General features: G+C 47.1%; 1 protein-coding gene across 5 annotated transcripts; it reads left to right on the top strand.

The window, feature by feature from the left end:
• The first annotated feature begins 16,763 nt into the window (after nt 1-16,763).
• Nucleotides 16,764-22,742, top strand: RHEBL1 (RHEB like 1). Of its 5 annotated transcripts, none has more exons than XR_634671.4 (8): nt 16,771-17,774; nt 18,316-18,451; nt 20,419-20,486; nt 20,752-20,834; nt 20,921-20,977; nt 21,163-21,210; nt 21,997-22,078; nt 22,233-22,742. XR_634671.4 is itself a non-coding variant. In XM_003906315.5 (8 exons), the coding sequence occupies exons 1-8, from the start codon at nt 17,723-17,725 to the stop codon at nt 22,320-22,322; spliced, it is 552 nt and encodes a 183-aa protein (XP_003906364.1). In that variant the 5' UTR covers nt 16,776-17,722; the 3' UTR covers nt 22,323-22,742. The 5 variants fall into 5 exon arrangements, 4 of the variants coding, with proteins under 4 accessions (XP_021777975.1, XP_009178928.1, XP_003906364.1 ...); XM_003906315.5 differs by having other exon boundaries at nt 16,776-17,774; nt 18,380-18,451; XM_021922283.2 differs by lacking the exon at nt 21,997-22,078 and having other exon boundaries at nt 16,764-17,774; nt 18,380-18,451; nt 22,233-22,340.
• Nucleotides 22,743-24,822: the final 2,080 nt, after the last annotated feature.

The raw sequence follows: 24,822 nt of genomic DNA, 5'->3' as shown, positions 1-24,822 counted from the left end.
CTAGTATACCTGTAGTAGCCCAGACTTCCTTACATATCAAAGTTGCTGCCTCATGTCCCTCACCCTCATGACCCTTGAGTTCAGTTGTCAAGGAAGTGAAAGCATAATAGGGTTCCAGGTAGTGCTTGATAAAGGCAATATTTGGAAGCCGGCCAAGTTTACCTTTGGTGTCCTTCCACCTACCGCTGCCCTCAACCCACACTGGGGGTCTGTTGCACCTTTGTTTTTCCGTGTCTCAGAAACACATCCCAAGCTGTGGACCTTTCCTACTTTCTAAACCTACCCTTGTCTCTTTTTATCAGATCTGGTGCCTTCCTGTCATGTCACCACAGGTGATGACAAATCTGATAAACGAATTAGTTTTCCTATGTTGATGGGCTCCTTGGTTTTACTGCCCTTCCCAGGTAATCAGGTAATGCATATATATACATGTATTTTTAAACAGACAGGATCTCGCTCTGTCGCCCATGCTGGAGTGCAGTGGTGCGACCTTGGCTCCCTGCAGCTTCAACCTCCTGGGCTCAAGCAATCCTCCCATCTCAGCCTCTCAAATAGCTGGGACTACAGGTGCATGCTGCTATGCTTGGCTAACGTTTGTATTTTTTGTAGAGACAGAGTCTTGTTACGTTGACCAGGCTGGTCTTGAACTCCTAGGCTCCTGCCTTCGCCCCACAAAGTGCTGGAATTACTGGTGTGAGCCCCTGTGCCCAGCAGTAATACATATATCTTACAGTTTTAACCTTTAACCATAAAATCATAATGGTGATGATTCCTAGCACTGTAATAAGTTAGCTAGGGAGATGTTTCAGGACAAGGAGAACTCATTGGTTTCCCTTAAACTACATTCTGTAAGTAATTTTCTAGGCTTGAGGTTTACCTCTCAACCCGCACTTCCTCCCTTCATTATCTTTATTCCTTTGAGTCCCCTCCTAGCTCTCAAAAAAAAAAAAAAAAAAGCATGACTTGCCTTCAAGCAGCATCTCGGTGTAGCAGGTGGGCATATTCACTTGGCCATGCAATACCTCCCAATTGCAGCACATTTTACCATCAACAAAATAGTCAATGATGATTCAGCTTATAAGTCAGCCAGATCTGGGGATAATGATACCTCTGTGACAGGATGGTTGACAAGGATTGTGCTGGATGTGGAATAGGCACTCAGTAAATATTTTCTATTCTTTGGTCACTTCTCACTGACTTTGCTGCCTTCCGATTGCTTCTTTCCTCACCATTCCACTAAAAGCATCAGTCGTGCAAACTTTCTGGGGTTGTGTCACAGCACTTTCAGAAGCTGGAGGTATACTAGCAGCATTTCTGTAGTAGTCCAGATTTCTTTACATATTGAAGTTGACTCTTCATGTCCCTCACCTTTGTGACCCTTGAGCTCAGTAGTCAAGGAGGTGAAAACATAATGGGGTCCCAGGTAGTGCCTGAGACTACTTTTCTGAAGAAGTATAATTAAAAGTAATATTGTTTTAAGAATTTATGAAGCATTTTGTGATCACCCTGGCAATACCTGTCTGCGTATTGAGAAATCAGAGTTGAGAACCACTGCCTAAAGGTTTCAGGTGACTTGTTTATCTGCCCAGAATCCAGTCTTTTATTCCTTCTTTCCTTCCTTCAAGCAGGATTTACTGAACATCTGCAGTGTAGCCCTGAATTCCCCACTGAAAAACACAAAAGGTTAACAAACAGCTTCTTCCCTGGGGAAGTAGACATAAACACAGAAAATATTTAACATTGTTACTTAATTTGGATGAGTTGAACCGGTGGTAAATGCCATATTAGTACAGAGAAGGCCTTGAGGAGAAAGGAGGGCCTGACTAAGATGTTGAAGCATGTGTAGGCGGAGGAGACTGGAAAGGGCACTCCAGGCAGAAGGAACATCATGAGCAAGGACTCAGAATCTGAGATGAAGCTGTGCAACTTATTTAGAGCAGAAGACTGGAAGTGTAACAATATGTAGCTAATGGTTACTGAGAATTTAAGATATGCCAGGCCCTGCCCTGATATTTTACCTGCATTTTCTTTTCCCCCTCCCCTCCCCTCCCCTTCCCTTCTTTCTAGTTTCATTCTTATTGCCCAGGCTGGAGTGCAGTGGCATGATCTCGGCTCACTGCAGCCTCTGCCTCCGGGGTTCAAGTGATTTTCCTGCCTCAGCCTCCTGAGTAGCTGGGATTACAGATGCCCGCCACCATGTCTGGCTAATTTTTTGTATTTTTAGTAGAGACGGGATTTCGCTGTGTTGGCCAGGCTGGTCTCAAACTCCTGATCTCAGGTGATCCACCCGCCTGGCCTCCCAAAGTACTGGGATTAAGGCGTGAGCCACCACACCCGGACTTTACCTGCATTTTCATTTAATCCTCACAATCACAATCTGAGATGGTGTTGCAGAAGAGGAAACTGAGACAAAGAGAGGCTTAAGTCATGTGGCTAAGTTACCACAGCCAGTAAGTGGCAAAATGAAGCGGGAGTAACAAGAAATAAGACTTGGGCCAGGTGCAGGTGGCTCATGCCTGTAATCCCAGCACTTTGGGAGGCCAAAGTGGGCGGATCACTTGAGGTTAGAAGTTCGAGACAAGCCTGGCCAACATGGCAAAACCCTGTCTCTACTAAAAGTACAAAATTAGCTAGGCATGGTGGCGGGAGCCTGTAATCCCAGCTACACGGGAGGCTGAGGCAGGAGAATTGCTTGAACCTGGGAGGCAGAGGTTGCAGTGAGCTGAGATTGCACCACTATACTCCAGCCTGGGTGACAGAGTGAGATTCCATCTAAACAAAAAATAATAAATAAAAATAAAAATAAAAAAATCAGGCTGGACAGCATAGTGAGACCCTGTCTCTACAAAAAATAATTTTTAAAATTAGCCAGGTGTGGTGGTGCATGCCTGTAGTCCCAGCTATTTGGGGGGCTGAGATGGGAGGATCGCATGAGCCCAGGAGTTCAAGGCTGCAGTGAGCTATGATCACACCACTGCACTACAGCCTGGGTGTCAGAGCAAGAGCTCAAAATAAATAAACAAATAAATAATTTTTAAAAAAAAAAAAGAAAGAAGACCACCTTGATGAATGGGGCCGCATCTTGTTGGACCTTAGCTGTTTTTCACCTTTTCTCCTTCCCTTCACTGAGTCACTATAAAGTCCTCCCAGCTTTCTGACAGTTATTTCTCTCTCATTTTCATTGGCTCCCTAACTAAATAGCTAGATAGCTCCCTAAAGCTATCTAGCCATCCAGTTAAGGAAATACATATACTGATACAGGTTTCTGGCAGGAATCTATGGCAGGCTGGTACGCCAACACAGAAAGCATAAGAAGACCCTTAGCTCTTTTTGGACTAGAGAAGGAGAGGGAAGATTGAACTTTGTTATGACTGAATGTTTGTGTATCCTCCCCCCAGCTCAAATTCATATATTGAAGCCTTAACCCCTACTGTGTCTGTATTTGGAGAAGGGGACTCTAAGGAAGTAATTAAGGTTAAATGAGGTCATAAGGGTAGGGTCTTGATCCTACAGGATCAGTGCCCTTATAAGAAGAGACACCAGAGTGCTCAGGTACTAGCTCTACCACATGCACTGAGGAAAGACTATGTGAGGACATAGACAGAAGGTGGCTGTCTACAAGACAGGAAGAGAGCCCTCTCCAGAAGGCACATCAGCTAGAACCTCGATCTTGGACTTCCAGCCTCTGGAACTGTGAGAAAATAAATTTCTGTTATTTAAGCCACCCAGTCTGTGGTATTTTGTTATGGTAGCTCTAGCAAACTAGTTCAAGCTTCCAGAAATATTTGAGGTAGAAAGAGGCTAGTGCTGAGACAGGGTCTCTACTTAGTGGAAGTAATCAGCTGTCCTTGAAAATGAGCATTACTTTCTTTCTTTCTTTCTTTTCCCTTTGGGATGGAGTTTCGTTCTTGTTACCCAGGCTGGAGTGCAATGGCTCAGCTCACTGCAACCTCCGCCTCTCAGGTTCAAGCGATTCTCCTACCTCAGCCTCCCAAGTAGCTGGGACTACAGGCATCTGCCACCACGTCCAGCTAATTTGTGTACTTTTAGTAGAGATGGGGTTTCACCATGTTGGCCAGGCTGGTCTCTAACTCTTGACCTCACGTCATCTGCCCGCCTCAGCCTCCCAAAGTGCTGGGATTACAGGCGTGCACCCGGCTGAAAAGTGAGCATTTCTGACCTAGAAACTCCACATGGTTATTTAATTTAATTAATTATTTATTAATTTATTTTTGAGATGGAGTCTCACTCTGTCACCAGGCTGGAGTGCAGTGGCAAGGTCTAGGCTCACTGCAACCTCAGCCTTCTGGGTTCAAGTGATTCTCCTACCTCAACCTCTTAAGTAGATGGGATTACAGGCTCCTGCCATCACACCTGGCTAATTTTTTTTGTATTTTTAGTAGAGACTGCATTTCACCATGTTGGCCAGTCTGGTCTTGAACTCCTGACTTCAAATAATCCGCCTGCCTCAGCCTCCCAACGTGCTGGAATTACAGGTGTGAGCCACCTCGCCGAGCCTTTTTAAAAAAAAAGAAAGAAAGAAAGAAAAAAATTATTTATTTATTTATGTATTTATTTTGAGACAGGTTCTCATTCCCATCACCCAGGTGGGAATGCAGTGGCATGATCACAGCTCATTGCAGCCTCAACCTCTCAGGCTCAAGAGATCCTCCCGCCTTATTTTTTGATTTTTTGGTAAAGATGAGGTCTCACTATGTTACCCAGGCTGGTCTGGAATTCCTGGACTCAAGCAGTCACCCTGCCTAAGACTCCCAAAGTGCTGGGATTACAGTTGTGAGCCACTGCACCCAGCTATTTATTTGTTGAGAAAGAGTCTCACTGTGTTCAGGGGCGCAATCATGGATCACTGCAGCCTCGACCTCCCAGGCTCAGATGATCCTTCCACCTCAGCCGTCTGAGTAGCTAAGACTAAAGGTGCATGCCACCGCACCTGGCTAATTTTTGTATTTGTTGTAGAGACAGGGTCTCACTATGTTGTTTATGGTTGGTCTCAAACTCCTGGCCTCAAGCAATTCTCCCACCTTGGCCCCCCAAAGTGCTGGGGTTACAGGCATGAGCCACTGCATCTAGCCTACATGTTTATTTTATTTTATTCTAATTTTTTTTTTAAAGGCCTGGGCATGGTGGCTCACACCTGTAATCCCCACACTTTGGGAGGCCAAGGCAGGTAGATCACCTGAAGCCGGGAGTTTGAGACCAGACTTACCAACATGGAGAAACCCCGTCTATACTAAAAACACAAAAAAATTAGCTGGGCGTAGTGGCGGGCGCCTGTAGTCCCAGCTACTCCGGAGACTGAGGCAGGAGAATGGTGTGAACCCAGGAGGCGGAGCTTGCAGTGAGCTGAGATCACACCACTGCACTCCAGCCTGGGTGACAGAGCAAGACTCCGTCTCAAAAAAAAAAAAAAGATACAAAATTAGCAGGCATGGTGATGCATGCCTGTAATCCCAGCTACTTGGGAGGCTGAGGCAGGAGAATCGCTTGAACCAGGGAGGTGGAGGTTGCGGTGAGCCAAGATGGCGTCATGCACTCCAACCTGGACAACAAGAGCAAAACTCCATTTCAAAAAAAAAAAAGGGACGAGGTCTTGTTATGTTGCCCAGGCTGGTCTCAAACTCCTGAGCTCAAGTGATCCTCCCACCTTGGCCTCCCGAAGTGTTGGGGTTATAGGCGTGAGCCACCAGGTTTTGCCTACATGTTTATTTTTGACTGTGCTTTTGTGGTCTCTGTAATATTGGAGGGAGCTTTCCTCTTTGGTTGGAAGACTGAGGCAGCTATCATGGGAAAGAAGGTGGTCAGGGTCTATTTCCCTGCAAGGAATTTTGTGGCCAATCAGCATATTGTCATTGTTGTTGTCTCTGTATATGACTTGGTGGATGTATACAAATAAGCATCTCCCTGAGAGGAGGTTATTTTCAGTTCATTAAAATTTCATGAGTACCTACTATGTGTCAAGTATTGTGCTGTGTGATGGAGATAGGACAATAGAGGCAGACAGGGACACAATCCCTTCTCCCCATGGCTCTTATAGTTCATCTGGCAAGACAGGCATAAATGGTTAGAGGTTGTTGAATGTGGTAACAAGTGACACTTAGACTGAGACCTGAAAGATGAGTGTGAGTTGTCCAAGAGGGAACGGCATGTGCAAAAGGTTGGATTTGGGGAGCAAGAGTAAGATGAATCTGAGGAGATCAAAGGAGCATCAGCAAGTTCAGTATAGCTAGAGGGTGATGTGATCTGGGTCTTGTATTTCCCAGGCTGGAGTGCAGTGGTGCCACCATAGGTCACTGAAGCCTGGAATGCCTGAGCTCAAGCCATCCTCCTGCCTCAGCCTGCTGAGTAACTTGTAGCTAGGACTACAGGCATGAACTAACTTTGTTTTCTTTTTGTAGAGATGGGGTCTCACTATGTTGCCTAGGCTGGTCTTGAATTATTGGTCTCAAGCAATCCTCCCACCTTGGCCTCCCAAAGCACTGGGATTACAGGTGTGATCTAGTGCACCCAGCTTGCTTTAAGGATTTTGAATATTGTCCTAAAGATGAAAAGTAATGGTAATATTTGAAGCAAGGGAAAAATCCTGCTGAGAGGAATAATCAAACTTGCATTTTAAAAGGGAAACTGAGGCTGGGCATGGTGGCTCACGCCTGTAATCCCAGCACTTTGTGAGGCCGAGGTGGGCGGATCACCTGAGGTAGGGAGTACAAGACCAGCCTGACCAACATGGAGAAACCCCGTCTGTACTAAAAGTATAAAATTCGCCAGGCGTGGTGGCACATGCCTGAAATCCCAGCTATTCGGGAGGCTGAGGCGGAGAATTGCTTGAACTCAGAGGCAAAGTTTGCAGTGAGCTGAGATCATGCCATTGCACTCCAGCCTGAGCAATAAGAGTGAAACTCTGTATCAAAACAAACAAACAAAACAACAACAACAACAACAAAAACAAAGACAAAAAAACACGACTGGGTGCCATGGCTCACTCCTGTAATCCCGACACTTTGGGAAGCTGAGGCAGACGAGTCACGAGGTCAGGAGTTTGAGACCAGCCTGGCCAACATAGTGAAACCCTGTCTCTACTGAAAAAATACAAAAATTAGCTGAGCGTGGTGGCGTGTGCCTATAATCCCAGCTATTAGGCTATTAGGGGAAACTAGCAATTGGATAGGACTTATTTATTTATTTATTATTATTATTTTCAATGGAGTTTTTTTGCCCTTGTTGCCCAGGCTGGAGTGCAATGGCGTGATCTCGGCTCACTGCAACCTCTACCTCCTGGGTTCAAGCGATTCTCCTGCCTCAGCTTCCCAAGTAGCTGGGATTACAGGCACGCATCATCACGCCCGGCTAATATGTATTTTTAGTAGAGACAGAGTTTCACCATGTTAGTCAGACTGGTCTCGAACTCCTGACCTCAGGTGATCCACCCGCCTCAGCCTCCCAAAGTGTTGGGATTACAGGCGTGAGCCACCACACCTGGTCGGATAGGACTTTTTAGATAGCCCTTATCCCTATGTAGATTAGTCCTCGGTTGAGCATTTGAATGTCCTTGCTCTAGTTTCAATTACAAGAAGGAAATGCTCCCACTCCCACACGGAGTGTGTTGTGGGAGCAGATGGTGGGAGCCATGTAGAGAAATTGGAGCAGGATAGGATAGGATAGGATAGGATAGCAATGGAACAGAATTGAAGGTGATACCACCAGCCCTGGCTTTGCTTCTCTCAGAAACTTGAACTGTGTCTTAACTTCTCTCTTTGGGACTGCAAAACCTAAGAACACAGTTGTCTGATTTCAAACCATATGATGTCCAAACAGAAGTCCTTTGAACTGGGTACTTCTTCTCTGTTATTCTCTTTTGCTTTCCAGCCATCCATCTAGCAGAGCCTTGGCTTAGCTTGGAGCTGACCGCCACAAGCTGAGATAGAGCTGTCATCCTAAGAACCAGGCCTGGGGTGAACATTACAGCTGCCCAGGGAACAGCTGGTTAAGCCCCCAGCAGCTGCAGCAGCTGGGATTCCACCCAACATTTGATCTGGGATTAATCCCATTTCCTCCACACACATCCCATCCTCGTTCTAGTCCCTGGCTAGTCTATAGTATCTTGCAGAATCTTTGAGAACAGATATTGCAGATCTCTTCCTTAAATAGGCTGAAGACAAGGTCACCCACCTTCTCCTCTTGGAAGCAGCTGGCCCAAAGCACCTTGGGACCACTACAGAAAGGAGAATATAGGTTTCTCGCTCTCTCTCAGCCCTCTTTGACTCTCTATATATTTCAATAAATTGACTAGGATAGAGTAGTCTTTAAATTGCCTGATTTTCAATAACTCAGAATTGTCCAAAGATGAAGGGACTTCTTTGTTGAGATGGAAGGAGAATTTCCTTTATCTCTGAAAGACTGTACCAAGGCCTAGAAACTATTGGCAGGGTGTCTGGGGAGGATCAAACATCATGCCAGTGGTTATCACTTTAAAACTGATTGTTTCTCACTTAACTGTGATTCTACAGTTAAAAACAATAGGGCTATATATTCTACTTGGTTCCTATTCACCAGCTGTGTGGTCTTGAGTTAACAAAGGCTACCATTAGGTACTTCCATGAAGTTGGAAATGAAGAGATGCTCTGAGATTTAAACAAGGCAAATCAACACAGGAAGGCACAAGGCAGTTCCTCCCAGATCCAAACCTGACTCTCTCCCTTCCACAAATATTTATTAAGCCTCTGCAAATACTATTAGGCATTGTACTATGTTAAGGATTTTGATATTTTTCTAGAGACATAGGCAGTCATTTTAGTCGAATAAATTAATTTAATTAGGTTTCAGCTTGGAGGAGTCGTCTAATCAAATTTGGATTTTATTTTATTTATAGATGGAGTCTCACTCTGTCACCAGGCTGGAGTGCAGTGGAGCGATCTCTGCTTACTGCAAGCTCCGCCTCCTGGGTTCAAGCGATTCTCAGGCATGCGCCACCACACCCAGCTAGTTTTTTGTATTTTTAGTAGAGACGGGGTTTCACCATGTTGGCCAGGATGGTCTCGATCTCCTGACCTTGGGATCCACCCGCCTTGGCCTCCCAAAGTGCTGGGATTACAGGCGTGAGCCACCGCACCGGCCAAATTTGTATTTTTTTTTTTTTTTTTTGAGATGGAGTCTTGCTCTGTCGCCTAGGCTGGAGTGCAGTGGCAAAATCTCGGCTCACTGCAAGCTCCGCCTCCTGGGTTCACACCATTCTCCTGCCTCAGCCTCCCAAGTAGCTGGGACTATAGGCACCCGTCACCACACCCGGCTATTTTTTTTTTTTTTTTGTATTTTTAGTAGTGGCAGGGTTTCACCATGTTAACCAGGATGGTCTCGATCTCCTGACCTTGTGAACCGCCTGCCTCGGCCTCCCAAAGTGCTGGGATTACAGTTGTGAGCCACCGCGCCCAGCTAATTTTTGTATTTTTTGTAGAGACGGGGTTTTGCCTAGGCTGGTCTAGAACTCCTGATCTGAAGTGATCTGCTCACTTTGGCCTCTCAAAGTGCTAGGATTACAGGTGTGAGCCACTGCTTCTGGCCCCAAACTTGTATATTGATATGAAAATATCCATTTTCTTTTCTTTTCTCTTCTCTCTTTTTTTTTTTTTTTTTTTTGAGATGGAGTTTTGCTTTTGTTGCCCAGGCTGGAGTCCAGTGGCGTGATCTCGGCTCACTGCAACCTCTGCCTCCTAGGTTCAAGCGATTCTCCTGCCTCAGCCTCCCGAGTAGCTGGGATTACAGATGTGCGCCACCATGCCCGGCTAATTTTTTAGTAGAGACAGGGTTTTACCATGTTGGTCAGATTGGTCTCGAACTCCTGACCTCAGATGATCCACCCGCCTTGGCCTCCCAAAGTGCTCGGATTAGAGACATGAGCCTCCGCACCTGGCTAAAATACTCATTTTCAATATAAGTGCCTTTATGATTACTAGATCCTCTTTTGGAATTTAGATATGATACCTAAAGGTGAACTCATCTTGTGGTCATGAGGTGACAAGCATAAGGGAAGAGTTAAGAGGACTGCAGGTACCAGCCCTGGCATTATGGAGCAACTGGACTGATGCTGCTTACCTCCAGCTTTGTTACTTCAGAAAAATAAATCCTTATTTGTTTAAGCTATTGCAACTTGGTTTTTCTGTTACTAAAGCCAAATGTGTTCTTAATATTCAACTGACTACAACAACAGATTCAATATCAGATAGTTCAGGTTACTGTAGGTCAGGTACCCAAAATCAAGGTTTCTACGACAGATGTCACAGATGGCCTCATTGTCTCCCATGCAGGTGCAATCTGAGTGCTCCAGGGTGATGTTTGTAGTGAGGATGGAGTTGTAAGTCTCAACTACAGCTGTGGAAACCTGGGGGCTTGGTAAATGAAGAACTCCAGCTTGGACTTCTTGCCATAATCAATCTACTCTGTAGCAGATTGAAAAACAGAGCTACAGTATTTTGCAGTTTCTCTCATGGAGAAATGGAGTCTATTTCCCCATGCCTTGAATCTGGGATGGCATTGTGATTTGCTTAGGCTACTAACATGTGGCAGAACTTGTGTTAAATGAGTTTCAAAGCCTAAGGCCTCAAGAGACCATGCACTGTCCTAACTTTGCCTTCTTGGGTGCTTCTGCTACCCAAGAAGCAGCAGCTCGGGCTGCCCCAATAAATGATGAGAGACATGTGGAGAGACAGAGGCCTAGCCAAGAGCCAGCACCAAGGCTCCGGACATGAGTGAGGTCATTTTAGACCTTCCATTCCCAGTGGAGCTTCCACTGACTAGTAACAAGAGTGAGTCCAGAGGAGGCAACATAAGAACCATCAATTCGGCCGGGCGCGGTGGCTCAAGCCTGTAATCCCAGCACTTTGGGAGGCCGAGCCGGGCGGATCACGAGGTCAGGAGATCGGTGACTATCCCATAACATGGTGAAACCCCTGCTCTACTAAAATACAAAAACTAGCCGGGCGTGGTGGCGGGCCTGTAGTCCCAGCTACCGGAGGCTGAGGCAGGAGAATGGCCTGAACCTGGGAGGCTGAGTTCGCAGCCGAGATCCCGCCACTGCACTCCAGCCTGGTGATACAGCGCCAGACTCCGCCTCCCCCAAAAACAAACAAAACAAAAAGAACCATCAATTCAACCCACAGAACTGAGAAAAATACATTGTTGTTTTAAGGCACCAAAGTTTGTTGTGGTTTGTTATGCAACAATAGGTAATTGGATACATCAGCAGGGGAGGTAAACCCATGACTGTGGAAAAACAAAGAAGCCTTTGAATACCTGTGCAATGGAGTCCATTAGAAAGACATGCCATATAATTTGATGCAAACAGAGTAGAGACATTTTTCACTTTTCCAGAGATACTTAAGACAGTTTTCTGAACATCTTATCTTTATTTTTGTCTCAGTTGTTTGAGACATAGCAATACACAGTTGTCTTAGAATGTTATTTCAGGTCAAGCAGTGGCTCAAGCCTGTAATCCCAGCACTTCTTTGGGAGGCCGAGGCGGTGGATCACAAGTCAGGGAGATCGAGACCATCCTGGCTAACATGGTGAAACCTCCGCTCTCTACTAAAAATACAAAAAACTAGGCCATGCAGGGCGGGAGCGCCTGTAGTCCAGCTACTCGAGGCTGAGGCGGGAGAATGGCGTGAACCCGGGAGAGGTGGAGCTTGCAGTGAGCCGAGATCAAGGCCTACACGCACTCCAGCCTGGCGACACAGCCAGACCTCGCCTCAAAAAAAAAAAAAAAAAAAAAAGAAATGTTATTTCAGGCCAGGCTCGGTGGTCTACATCTGTAATCTCAGTGTTTTGGGAGGCTGAGGAGGAAGGATTGCTTGAGGCCAGGAGTCTAAAACTAGCCTGGGGAGCTTCACCCTGCCTCTGACAAAAAAGGGATTATTAAGCGGTGGTGCATACCAGACAGTCTCAGCTACTCAGGAGGCTAAGGCAAAAGGATCACTTGAGCCCAGGAGTTATGGGCCACAGTGAGCTATGACGGCACCACTGCACTCCAGCTTGGGTGACAGAGTGGCACCCTGTCTCTAAAAAACAAAAACAGGCTGGGTGCGGTGGCTCACATGTGTAAACCCAGCACTTTAGGAGGCTGACGTGGGTGGATTGCTTGACTCCAGGAGTTTGAGACCAGCCTGAACAACATGGTGAAACTCCATCTCTACTGAAAATACAAAAATTAGCTGGGCATGGTGGTGCATGCCTGTAGTTTCAGCTACTCAGGAAGCTGAGGTAGGAGAATCACCTGAGCTGAGGAGGTAGAGGCTGCAGTGAGCCAAAATCATGCCACTGCACTCCACCCTAGGCAATCGGAGTGAGACCCTGTCTCAAAAATAAATAAATAAATAAAAATAATAAAAAACAAAAGAAATGTTATTCCAATCCCATTTATCTAACATTAGGATGAATTGCTTCCTTTATTTCATTATATAAATAATATATAATAAATATGTTTATTATATATAAAATATTTATATATTATATATTTTAATATATATTATTTTTTGACTTATACTCAAGTTCTATTCTTCCTTTATTCGATCCTATTTTTGTGATCTTTACTAAATAAACCATTTATGCATTACTTTTTTTTTTTTGAGATGGAGTCTCGCTCTGTCACCCAGGCTGGAATGCAGGAAAAATCTTTTTGAGACGGAGTCCTCGCTGTGTCTCCCAGGCTGGAGTGCAGTGGCGTGATCTCGGCTCACTGCAAGCTCTACCTCCCGGTTCACTTATTCTCCCTCAGCCTCCCAAGTAGCTGAGACTACAGGCGCCCGCCACCACGCCTCGGGCTAGTTTTTGTATTTTTAGTAGAGATGGGGTTTCACCATGTTAGCCAGGATAGTCTCGATCTCCTGACCTCGTGATCCACCCGCTCGGCCTCCCAGTGCTGGGATTACAGGCCTGAGCCACCGCTACCGCCAGTGGCGCAATCTTGACTCACTACAACCTCTGTCTCCCATGTTCAAGTGGGATTCTCCTGCCTCAGCCTCCTAGAGTAGCTGGGATTACAGGTGCCTCCCACCACCACAATTTTGTAGTTTTAGTAGAGATGGGGTTTCACCATGTTAGTCAGGCTGGTCTCAAACTCCCGACCTCATGATTCACCTCCGCCTCAGCCTCCCAAAGCAAGCTGGGATTATGGGTGAGCCACCGTGCCTGGCCTATGCATTCCTTTTTAAAGTTATTTTTAATGAATATTTAATCAACCAATACCTTGGTCCTAAAATGTGCGGTGCCTTTTTATAGATTGGTTCAGAAACATTTCTCTTCTATTTTTTGGAGACAGAGTCTCAGCTTCTCCATGCCCAGGCTGGAGTGTAGTGGCATGATTTCTCGCTCACCACAACCCCTTCTGCCTCCCAGGTCCAGAGATGATTCTCCTGCCTCCACCTCCCAAGTACCTGGGACTACAGGCACACACCACCACACCTGGCTAATTTTTCTTATTTTAGTAGAGACAGGTTTCACCACGTTGGCCAGGCTGGTCTCAACCCTGACCTCAGGTGATCCACATCCTACTTCAGCCTCCCAAAGTGCTGGGATTACAGGCGCGGAGCCACCATGCTCCAGCCCTGGCTAACTTTTTATATTTAGTAAAGACTGGCTCTCACTGTGTTGTTCAGGCTGGTCTTGAACCCTGGGAGCTCAGCTCAGGCAATCCGCCTGCCTGGCCTCCCAAAGTGCTAGGATTACAAGCTGCGAGCCACTGTGCCTAGCCTCTTTTTTTTTTTTTTGACACAGGGGTCCTTGCTGCTCCTGCTGGCTGGCACAACATTATGCCCACTGCAGCCCCCAACATCCTTGGGCTCAGGTGACTTTCATTCAGCCTCCAAGTGAAGCTTGAGACTACAGGCACGCCACCATGCCTGGTTAATTTTTCTCTCTTTTTTCTGTATTTTTTGCACAGGTTTCACCCATGCTGCCTACCTAGGCTGGTCTCGAACTCCTGAGTCAACTTCAATTCACCTGCCTGGCCTCCCAAAGTCCTCAGATTACAGGCCTGAGCCACGCCAGGCCAAAAACATTATTCTAATCACCTTGTCTTTGCCTTTCTTACTATGATGCTAGAAAAGAAATGCTAAAATTTCCAAAGTCTCCTTTACAGCCAGAGATGATTATATAAACAATCTTATTCAATGAGATGTAGGAATATCTGCTGTGAGATCTTCCCCGCCAGGTAAAAAGAAAAAGTCTCAAGAGGAGAAAGTCTCTTTGTCGCAAGGTCGGCACGGTGGCTCAAGCTCGTAATCCCAGCACTTTGGGAGGCCGAGGACGGGCGGATCACGAGGTCAGGAGATCGAGACCATCCTGGCTAACACGGTGAAACCCCCGCTCTACTAAAATACAAAAAACTAGGTCAAGCAGTATGGGCCTCTGTGGTCCCAGCTACTCGGGGAGGCTGAGGCAGGAGAGAATGGCGAACTCCGGGGTGAGCTGCGTGAGCGGAGATCCGCCACTGCACTCCCAGCCTGGCGATGAGAGACCCGGCCTCAAAAAAAAAAAAAAAAAAAAAAAAAAAAAAGAAAGCCCTTTGTCTTGGCTCTTTTGCTTTCTCGCTGATTCAAAACAGGAGAATTAAGATGGTTTAATAAGGAGACTGTTTACAAAGCTGTGGGCAGGGTATAGGGAGACCACAAGGGATAGAGCAATGCCCCAAGGTGAATAACAGAAAAGAGGCTGATACTGCTATAGGCCTGAAGGCTGAGGGGAGTCACTGAAAACTAGGAGACAGCTGTGTGTGTGTGTTGGAGGAGGTGGCTGCCTTGAGAGGTGCTGTGACCTTCAATGAGGGACAGAGACACTCTCCTCCCTCCATTGAATCTCCTGTGTGTGCTTTCTTTTGGTTGAGATTCACTGAAAGCCAGGAGACAAGGCCTGCCTCCTGGACACAAATCTGGGTGGAAAAGAATGGAGAGTTCATCTCGATGGTACAAGCAGTATAAAAGGCATCTGTTTTCTTTCTTTCTTTCCTTCCTTCCTTCCTTTTTTTTTTTTTTTTCTTTGTGATGGAGTCCTGCTCTGTTGCCTGGGCTGGAGTGCAGTGGCATGATCTCGGCTCACTGCAAGCTCCACCTCCCAGGTTCACGCCATTCTCCTGTCTGCCATTCTCCTGTCTCAGTCTTCCAAGTAGCTGGGACTACAGGTGCCCGCCACAATGCCTGGCTAATTTTTTGTATTTTTAGTAGAGTTGGGGTTTCACCGTGTTAGCCAGGATGGTCTTGATCTCCTGACCTCGTGATCCACCTGTGTCGGCCTTCCAAAGTGCTGGGATTACAGGCATGAGCCACCGTGCCCGGCCTATTTCTGTATCCTAGTGTGCAACACATAGTAAGAGTGCCTGGCACAAAGTAGAATATCTTTTTTTTTTTTTTTAAGACAGAGTCTCACTCTGTTGCCCAGGCTGGAGTGCAGAGTGCAATGGTGTGATCCTGGCTCACTGCAACCTCTGCCTCCCATGTTCAAACAATTCTCCTGCCTCAGCCTCCCAAGTAGCTGGAATTACAGGCGCGCACCATCACACCCAGCTAATTTTTGTATTTTTAGTAGAGGCAGGGTTTCACTATGTTGACCAGGCTGGTCTCGAACTCCTGACCTCAAGCGATCTGCCTGCCTCAGTCTCCCAAAGTGCTGGGATTACAGGCACAAGCCAGCACGCCCAGCCTACGGCTTTTGTGAACATTAAATGAGATAACAATAAAATGCACCTGGCACATAGTATAGTAGAACTATCTATAAATCTAGGTGATTTCCTTCCTTTCTTCCCTCCTCTACCAATCCTTCCGCAAGTCATTTTAACCTTAGCTTCAGAATATCCTGAATTCTCAACTTCATTCAACATGATCACTCTAGCCACGCCACTCTCATCTGGACTACAGGTAACAGTTTCTTCGCCAATCTCCCTGCTTCCTCTTGCTCCTGTTCCCCTCAAACCCCAATCCATTCACCAAAGCCAGGGAGATTTTTTAGAAAGACAATGTAGATCATGTCATGCCCCAGCTTAAATACCTTCAAGTACTTAGAATTAGCCCAGACTTCTTTATGTGGCCTGGCCTCTGCCATTCTCTTAGACTTCATCTGCTTTAGGCTAACTGGCTTTCTTTTTTTCTTCCCCTCTTCCTGGAATTTACTGAATTTATTTCCATCTTAACGCCTTAGCATTGGTGGATTCTTCTTTTTTTTTTTTTTTTTTGAGACGGAGTCTCGCTCTGTCGCCCAGGCTGGAGTGCAGTGGCCGGATCTCAGCTCACTGCAAGCTCCGCCTCCCGGGTTTACGCCATTCTCCTGCCTCAGCCTCCCGAGTAGCTGGGACTACAGGCGCCTGCCACCTCGCCCGGCTAGTTTTTTTTTTTTTTGTATTTTTAGTAGAGACGGGGTTTCACCATGTTAGCCAGGATGGTCTCGATCTCCTGACCTCGTGATCCGCCCGTCTCGGCCTCCCAAAGTGCTGGGATTACAGGCTTGAGCCACTGCGCCCGGCCCTTGGATTCTTCTTTTGAAATCTGCTAACTGGTTCCTTCAGATCTTAGTTTAAATGGGGTTTCCTATGGGAGAAAGTATTACTGATCTAAAGTGGTCATCTCAGCCAGGCTCGGTGGCTCACGCCTATAATCCCAGCACTTTGGGAGGCCAGGCCGGGTGGATCACTTGAGGCCAGGCGTTCGAGACTAGCCTGGGCAACATAGCAAAACCCCGTCTCTCCCCAAAACACAAAATTAGCCAGTCTCATAACCCTGTCTCAAAATAAATAAATAAATAAAAATTTAAAATGCTGTATTGTCTTTAAAAAATAAAGTGGTCATCTTTTATCACACCATCTTCTATAGCACTTAACGCTATCTGATATCTCCTTGTTGTATGTTTGTTTCTCCCTTCATAAGAGCAGACACATTGTCTTTCATGTCCATGTTCTGACCCCAAAGCTGGAGCAATGCCTGAAACACGTAGTATATGTTCAGTATTTGTTGAAAAATGAATGTTTGAGGATCATGAGGATGAAGAAGAAACCTCAGACTACTTGATCATAAATTCTAGCAATTTCCGCAAGAACAAGAATTGCAGTTTGAAATCAGATGCTGGAGGACTGGAAACCTTGATAGGTCTGGGGCTGAAGGCTGGGGGAAGCAGAGGGAATATATTGGAACTTCGGCCCTTTTCTTCGTATCTAAGGACCCCAGAGACCATGCAAAGGGCTAGAATCTTATGGCCAGAAACCACACAACGGGTATTTTCCATCCATAATTCTTCGCAGCCACTTCAGCTAGGCTGCAAATGCGCAAACGCCTTTAGGACCCCGGGTTCCTTTCTGTTTCTTTATGAATGAACCGGCTCCAGTCTGCGCACGCGCAGCTCCCAGTACTCCCGCTCCACGTGAGGCCCACCCTTCCCTCCTGCGGGCGGCACCGCCCTCACCCATTCTAATGGACCAATGGCGAGCGGCCTGAGGGGCGGAGCCCGGCGCGGCGCGGCACAGTAGTTCCCCCGGCGCCGGGCTCCCTAGCGTTAGACGTGCTGTGTTGTGATCACGTGGGCAGCTCCGGGCGCGGCGCTTGTTTTGGTTTCCCTCTAAGTTGCCCACGGCAGCTTCTGGGTGAGCGACTTTCCGGCACCTGCCCACACCCTGACCTCGTCTTCGGGCTCTCTCAGCCCGCAGTTCCGCAAGCCCCTGGGGCGGGCTCCTGCCATGCCGCTGGTCCGTTACAGGAAGGTGGTCATCCTCGGATACCGCTCTGTAGGTGAGTCTCCGCCCTGCAGAACTCGGACGCGCAGCAGCTTTGTAGCCAGAAGAGGCGCGCTGCCGTGGGAACGCGACCCAGGGAGGAATGGTGACATCGTAAGAATGGGGTTGTAGAGCGAGGATTGGAAGAGTGGAGGAATAAAGGTTGGTGGTGTGTGGAGGCTGCAGGAAGCGCAAGCACTTAAGGCTCAATGAGGACCTGGCTGCGGTAATCTCAGAGTGGTCCCAGCGTTACTTTGGGGATAGGGGTGGGGTCACAATTTGAAAACCGGGATGCGGTCTCCGTGGGGACAGATAGTCGCAGGTGTCCTGGGGCGGGGCGGACTCGATCCTGGGGAATCTTGGATATTCCTGCGGGTAGGATGGGGTGGGGAAGGCGGCGGGAAAGGCTTCCTGCTGCGCTTCTGAATGCATCCGGTAGCCAAAGTGCGGAGACCCCGGGCGAAAAGACGGTGAGGGTAGACACAAGGGATAGGATTGCTTGAGGCACTCACAGACTGTGGTGTTAATTTGGGGTACCCTTTGGTCCTGGGCCACAGTCCGAAAGGACAGAGGATGTGAATGTGGATGATTTGGATACAGCTGCCACACTGCTCCCCACAGGGAAGACATCTTTGGCACATCAATTTGTGGAAGGCGAGTTCTCGGAAGGCTACGATCCTACAGTGGAGAATAGTGAGTAGACTTCTCCCCTAGTGTGCTGGTGACGCGACCCGGAGGGATTGGATAGCCCACCCAACTCCATAATGTATTTCTCTGGTGCCAAGGGGCTGATTTATTTACACATTACATCTAATTTCTTCTTCAGCAATCCTGTTCGATGGATGGCTAGAGTATGGATTTTGCAGGATACTGAGTCTGGGATAGTTTAGATGTAGACATTAAGAACCTTAGTGTGTCTTTCCAGTTACCTGGATAACTCCCTGGAGCTGATCTATCTGTGTCAACCCCAAGGTTAAGAATGTAAGGGGAGGCCAGGCGCAGTGGCTCACGCCTGTAATCCCAGCACTTTGGGAAGCTGAGGTGGGCGGATCGATTGAGGTCAGGATTTTGAGACCAGCCTGGCCAACATGGTGAAACCTCATCGCTACTAAAAATACCAAAATTAGCTGAGCATGGTGGCACACACCTGTAATCTGAGCTACTAAGGAGGCTGAGGTAGGAGAATCGCTTGAACGCAGCAGGCAAATGTTGCAGTGAGCAAAGATTGTGACACTGCACACCAGCCTGGGTGTCAGGATGAGACTGTCTCAAAAAAAAAAAAAAAAAAAAAGGCCAGGCACCATGGCTCACGCCTGTAATCCCAGCTCATTGGGAGGCCAAGGCAGGTGGATCACCTGAGATCAAGAGTTCGAAACCAGCCTGGCCAACTGGTGAAACCCTGTATCTACTAAAAATACAAACAACTAGCTGGACATGGTGATGGATATCTGTAATCCCATCCACTCGGGTGGCTGAGGCAGGAGAATTGCTTGAACCCAGGAGGCGGAGGTTGCAGTGAGCTGAGATGGCGCCACTGTGCTCTAGCCTGGGCAACAAGAGCGAAACAACGTGTCAAAAAAAAAAAAGAGAATAAAAAGAATGTAAGCAGGGGGAAGGGAGTGGGAGGGATGAAGATAAATTGATCAATAGGTACAGATATATAGTTTGATAGAAGAAGTAAGACTTAGTAGATCAGTAGGGTGACTATAGCTTACAATAAGCTATTTTACATTTCAAAATAGCTATAAGAGAAGAATTCAAATGGTTCTAGCATAAAGAAAACACAAATATTTAAGGTGATGAATATTGCAGATATACTTACAAATTATATGAATGTATTATCACGTGTACCCTGAAACTTGGTGCATCTATTATTCATCAATAAAACAAAAGTAATTATTTTTCTTTTCTTTTTGAGACAGGGTCTCACTCCGTCACCCAGGCTGGAGTGCAGTGCCGCAATCTCAGCTCACTGCAACCTCCACCTCCTGGGTTCAAGCAATTCTCATGCTTCAGCCTCCTGAGTAGCTGGGACTACAGGCATGCACCACCATGCCCAGCTAATGTTTTGTATTTTTAGTAGAGACAGGGTTTAACCATGTTGGCCAGGCTGGTCTCGAACTCTTGGTCTTAAGTGATCCGCCCACCTTGGCCTCCCAAAGTGCTGGGATTACAGGTGTCAGCCACTGAGCCCAACCAACAATCTACTTTTAAAAAAAGCTGCCAAAAAAAAAAAAAAGAAGATAAGACAGCCAGGTGCAGAGGTGCATACCTATAGTTCCAGCTACTTGGGAGGTTGAGGTGAGAGGATCGCTTGAGCCCAGGACTTCCAGGCTATAGGGTGCTAAGAGTGCACCTGTGAATAGCCACTGCTCTACAGCCTGGGCAACATAGCAAGACTTCATCTCAAAAAAAAATATATATATATAATTATCTGGGTGCAGTGGCAGGCGCCTATAATCCCAGCTACTCGGGAGGCTGAGGCAGGAGAATCGCTTGAACCCAGGTGGCAGAGGTTGCAGTGAGCCGAGATCGAGCCACTGCACTCCAGCTTGGGCAATAGAGTGAGACTCTGTCTCAAAAAAAAAAAAAAAAAGTCAGGGTACATACATTGCTGGCCCTATAAGGCACCTCACAGTCAAGTTTTCTTTTCTTTTCAGCTTACAGCAAGATAGTGACTCTTGGCAAAGATGAGTTTCACCTACACCTGGTGGACACAGCAGGGCAGGTACCAGTTGGGGTATGGTATCCAAAAGTGGCAGTTCAGCCCTCAGAGATGAAGTCTGGTAGTCTTTGTGGCTCATCTGTAAAGTAGTATTAAAAGCATTTTACCTGTTAAGAGTATGCAGGGCTCATTGGAGCTGCTCCATAAATACTTGTTGAAGTGACTATAGTAGGGTGTGCCCCAGGGAGGGTCACCTGGATGTTGTCCCACCAACCTTTGCCATCTGAGTGGTTTGGATCTAGGTACTGATGTTTCCATTTCTTGACAGGATGAGTACAGCATTCTGCCCTATTCATTCATCATTGGAGTCCATGGTTATGTGCTTGTGTATTCTGTCACCTCTCTACATAGGTAAGTGACCAAGGTTGTGAGTGTGGGACTTGGGAAGACCTGAGGACTGTCTCATAAAGTTATAGCTCCAATTCTTGTGTTTAAAGCTTCCAAGTCATTGAGAGTCTGTACCAAAAGCTACACGAAGGCCATGGGAAAACCCGGTAAGTGGCCTTGGGGGATAGGGACATAGTGTGGGCATGAGGGAGTAGGAGAGAGCAGAGGGGAGAATTGTCAAGTTAGAGAGGCTCGGATATAGATCCTGCCTGGTCTGATAAGGAGTCGTCCAGCCTTGATATAAGGAGTTGGGGAATGAGGGGATTCTGAAATAACTGCTGTTTCCTCACAGGGTGCCAGTGGTTCTAGTTGGGAACAAGGCAGATCTCTCTCCAGAGAGGTATGTAAATCTCTGCTACTTAGAGGAAAAGGAAGTGAAATGGACTGGGAATCAGTCAGGCTCTCATCCTGGCTCTGCCACTGACTCAAACAAGTCATTTCACCTCTCTTTGTCTCTAACCTGAAGCTTAAGGAAGATAATACTTCTATCTTAAAAGCCACGATTTCATATTTCAAGCCTCAGTCCTAGATTCACCCATTGTTCCTTTGTTTACCTATATTTTCTCCTTCCACAGCCCTCCTCCCAAAACTTGGGGAAATGGCGTGGGTCAGAGAAAGTCTTTTTCTTCCTTCTTTTTTTTTGAGATGAAGTCTTGTTCTGTTGCCCAGACTAGAGTGCAGTGGTGTGATCTCGGCTCACTGCAACCTCTGCCACCTGGGTTCAAGCGATTCTCCTGCCTCAGCTTCCCGAGTAGCTGGGACTACAGGCGCATGCCACCACGCCCGGCTAATTTTTTGTATTTTTAGTAGAGACGGGGTTTCACTATGTTAGCCAGGATGGTCTTGATCTCCTGACCTTGTGATCCACCCGCCTAGGCCTCCCAAAGTGTTGGGATTACAGGCATGAGCCACCGCGCACAGCCCATTTTCTTTTTAATAGAGATGTGTGTTGCCAAGGCTGGTCTTGAACTCCTGAGCTCAAGTGATCCACCACCTCGGCCTCCCAAAGTGCTACATTACAGGCATGAGCCACTAAGCCTGGCCAGGAAGCCTTGATTCTGAAGATTTTTCAGAGCACTTACCAACATTTCTATCCTCCATCTTTATGTCCCAAATTTGCTTCCAGAGAGGTACAGGCAGTTGAAGGGAAGAAGCTGGCAGAGTCCTGGGGTGCGACATTTATGGAGTCATCTGCTCGAGAGAATCAGGTGCTCGGCCCGAAGACTAGAAGGGTGGTGGTGGTAGCCGTGTTTTCCTTATTGTACTGCTTGGTGGGAATGTTGCAGGAATGGAGCTTTCACCCCAGAGCTGGGTGGTATTGGCACTGAACTGACTTTTGCCCTGAATCCTCTCCCCTTATAGCTGACTCAAGGCATCTTCACCAAAGTCATCCAGGAGATTGCCCGTGTGGAGAATTCCTATGGGCAAGAGCGTCGCTGCCATCTCATGTGAGCCCTTGGGTGTGGTGTAACTGCCTTGTTTCTGCCTCTGGCACTTGCCATGTTCCAGTGGGGGGTCAGACCCTCAGGACTTCACGGGTATGGTTGCCAGCTGTGTTCCTGACCCCTGGACACACAGTGTGGCATCCTCATGTTTGCACACTTTCCCCAGGCTCTAGTGGCCTGGATGTCAATGTTTACAAAGGGGCAAGGACCTCTCATGGACACTGGCCTCTAGCCCTCTGTTTTTGCTAGATGAATTCTGTTATAACCTGTGGGGTCAGGATATGAGTCCTGGGCATTATTTATCCAGGACCCATCCTCTTGGGTGAGTTTTGGGTGTTGGCTGGGTAAGGGGAGCCAGGGACTTCTGAAATAGAGCTGGCTCCCTGGGGTGACAATGTATATATGCAAATAAACTGAGAAATCTTTTGTTGTTGACTTCTTTTTCCTGTGTGTGTGTGAGACGGAGTTTCACTCTGTTGCCCAGGCTGGAGCGGTACAGTGCTGCGATCTCAGCTTGCTGCAACCTCCGCCTGCCAGGTTCAAGCAGTTCTCCTGCCTCAGTCTCCCACAGGCACCCGCCACCACGCCTGGCTATTTTTAGTAGAGATGGGGTTTCACCATGTTGGCCAGGATGGTCTCGAACTCCTGACCTTAAGTGATCCGTCCGCTGCAGCCTCCCAAAGTGCTGGGATTATAGGCGTGAACCACTACTCCCGGCCTTATTGTTGACATCTGTGTATCTAGGGAGAGCTCAGAGCCAGTATCTCTTTTTCCAAGGAGTCATGGCTTTGGTCTTTGGTGGGAAATCTTTCCTCCTACCTTGTTCCTATTCCTTATTCCTCACTTATTAACGACCATTATCCTAACTTGCCTTTCCTACCTTTCTATTCTGCTGGGTTCCTCATATACTGAGTCCAGTTGGCTGCCACTCCCGTCCAAGTTTTGTAGCCTTTCAAGATCCCCTTAATTACAGAAACACCACCCTCTAGTGGCCAGATGCAACATGCTGACCTAGCTGTCTTCCTGGGGCCTCAGCATTTGCTTGGACTCAAAGCATACAGGGTTTCCGGAGAAGGAAGCCCCTCATTCCTAATGATGTAAGAATTGAGAGAAGTGTAGAGGCAGAGAGACTAAAGTGTTGTGAAGACTTTGACTTCCCAAGAGTGTTGAGTAAAGTAAGAAATAATGCATCTGGTGCCTATCAGTCCCCCCGGCCCTCCATGTCCCCAGTGTCTTTCATTAAAATGGCTGTCCTTTGCTCTTTTCATACCTTTAATCTTTTTGTACTTTTCACACCTTTGGTGGTCTACTTTTTTCAGGTGTCAAAGGCTATTGGTTCTGCTTTTATGGACCTACCACCTCAGTAGGATTGATATTTCAGCTAGGAAAGTTTGGTCCTGTTTGCCTCCGCTTTTCTTGATCCCCACCCTGCCACCAGCATGATTGCCTAACTAGTCTAATACCTCCTCCAAGGACGTGTAAGGGTTACTTTAATGGTAGATCTTCACAGGGAAGGTACAGACCTCTTCTGACAACTGGGGGAGCCCGAGGTACCTGTCAATGTACTTACTTGGGAAGGATTGACAGAACCTAGATGTGATTTTTAGCTGTGACTTTGTCAGTGCCTGGCTCCAGGCTTACAGTGGGGATATGGCTTGTCATGCTGATTTTCAAAAGTCCTGACAGCTGCTTTTGCTTTTCTGATCCAGAATCTAAAAAGAAATAAGGGCTGCTAGAAGAAACATACTCCAAACAACAATCTCACTGGCTTAGGAGGTTCTGGGAGGTCACTAACCTCTCTCCTTATACTAAAATTAAGTCCTTTTGCACATCTGACCTGGGATACTCATTACAGGGGCCTACTTTCCTGCTGCCATTTTCACGAGGTCTGGGGTAGACTTAGAAACGTGAAGTTTTCTAGTTTATCAATAATCTCAAGGCGTGGGGACAGTAGTGATAGCGGTTAATAGCTCCTCCACTTAGCTGTGTGGCCTTGGGCAGTCACTTAACCTCTCAGCGCCTCCATTTCTCATTTATGAAGAGTGGCTAAGTGTGCTTCATAGAGTTGAGATGAAAATTAAATGAGGTAATAAATGCAAAGCTTACTACAGTTCTTCACACATAGTAAGTCCTTAAGAAATAGTGGGTGGCAGCCAGGCACGCCTGTAATCCCAGCACTTTGGGAGACCAAGGTGGGTGGATAACCTGAAGTCAGGAGTTTGAGACCAGCCTGGCCAACGTGGTGAAACCCCATCTCTACTAAAAATAAATTAGCTGGGTGTGATGGTGGGCTCCTGTAATCCCAGTTACTAGGGAGGCTGAGGCAGGATAATCGCTTGAACCTGGGAGGCGGAGGTTGCAGTGAGCTAAGATCACGCCATTTCACTCTAGCGTGGGAGACAAGAGCGAAACTCTGTCTCAAAAAAAAGAAAAAAAAAAAACCCGAAATAGTGGGTGGCTATCTGTGTTATTACTGGAGGTCTTTCTGGTGAGGGTCTGCCTCTCCC

Source organism: Papio anubis, chromosome 9, assembly GCF_008728515.1.
Source record: "Papio anubis isolate 15944 chromosome 9, Panubis1.0, whole genome shotgun sequence".
Taxonomy (NCBI): Eukaryota; Metazoa; Chordata; class Mammalia; order Primates; family Cercopithecidae; genus Papio; species Papio anubis.
This window is presented reverse-complemented; position numbering and strand designations above follow the sequence as displayed.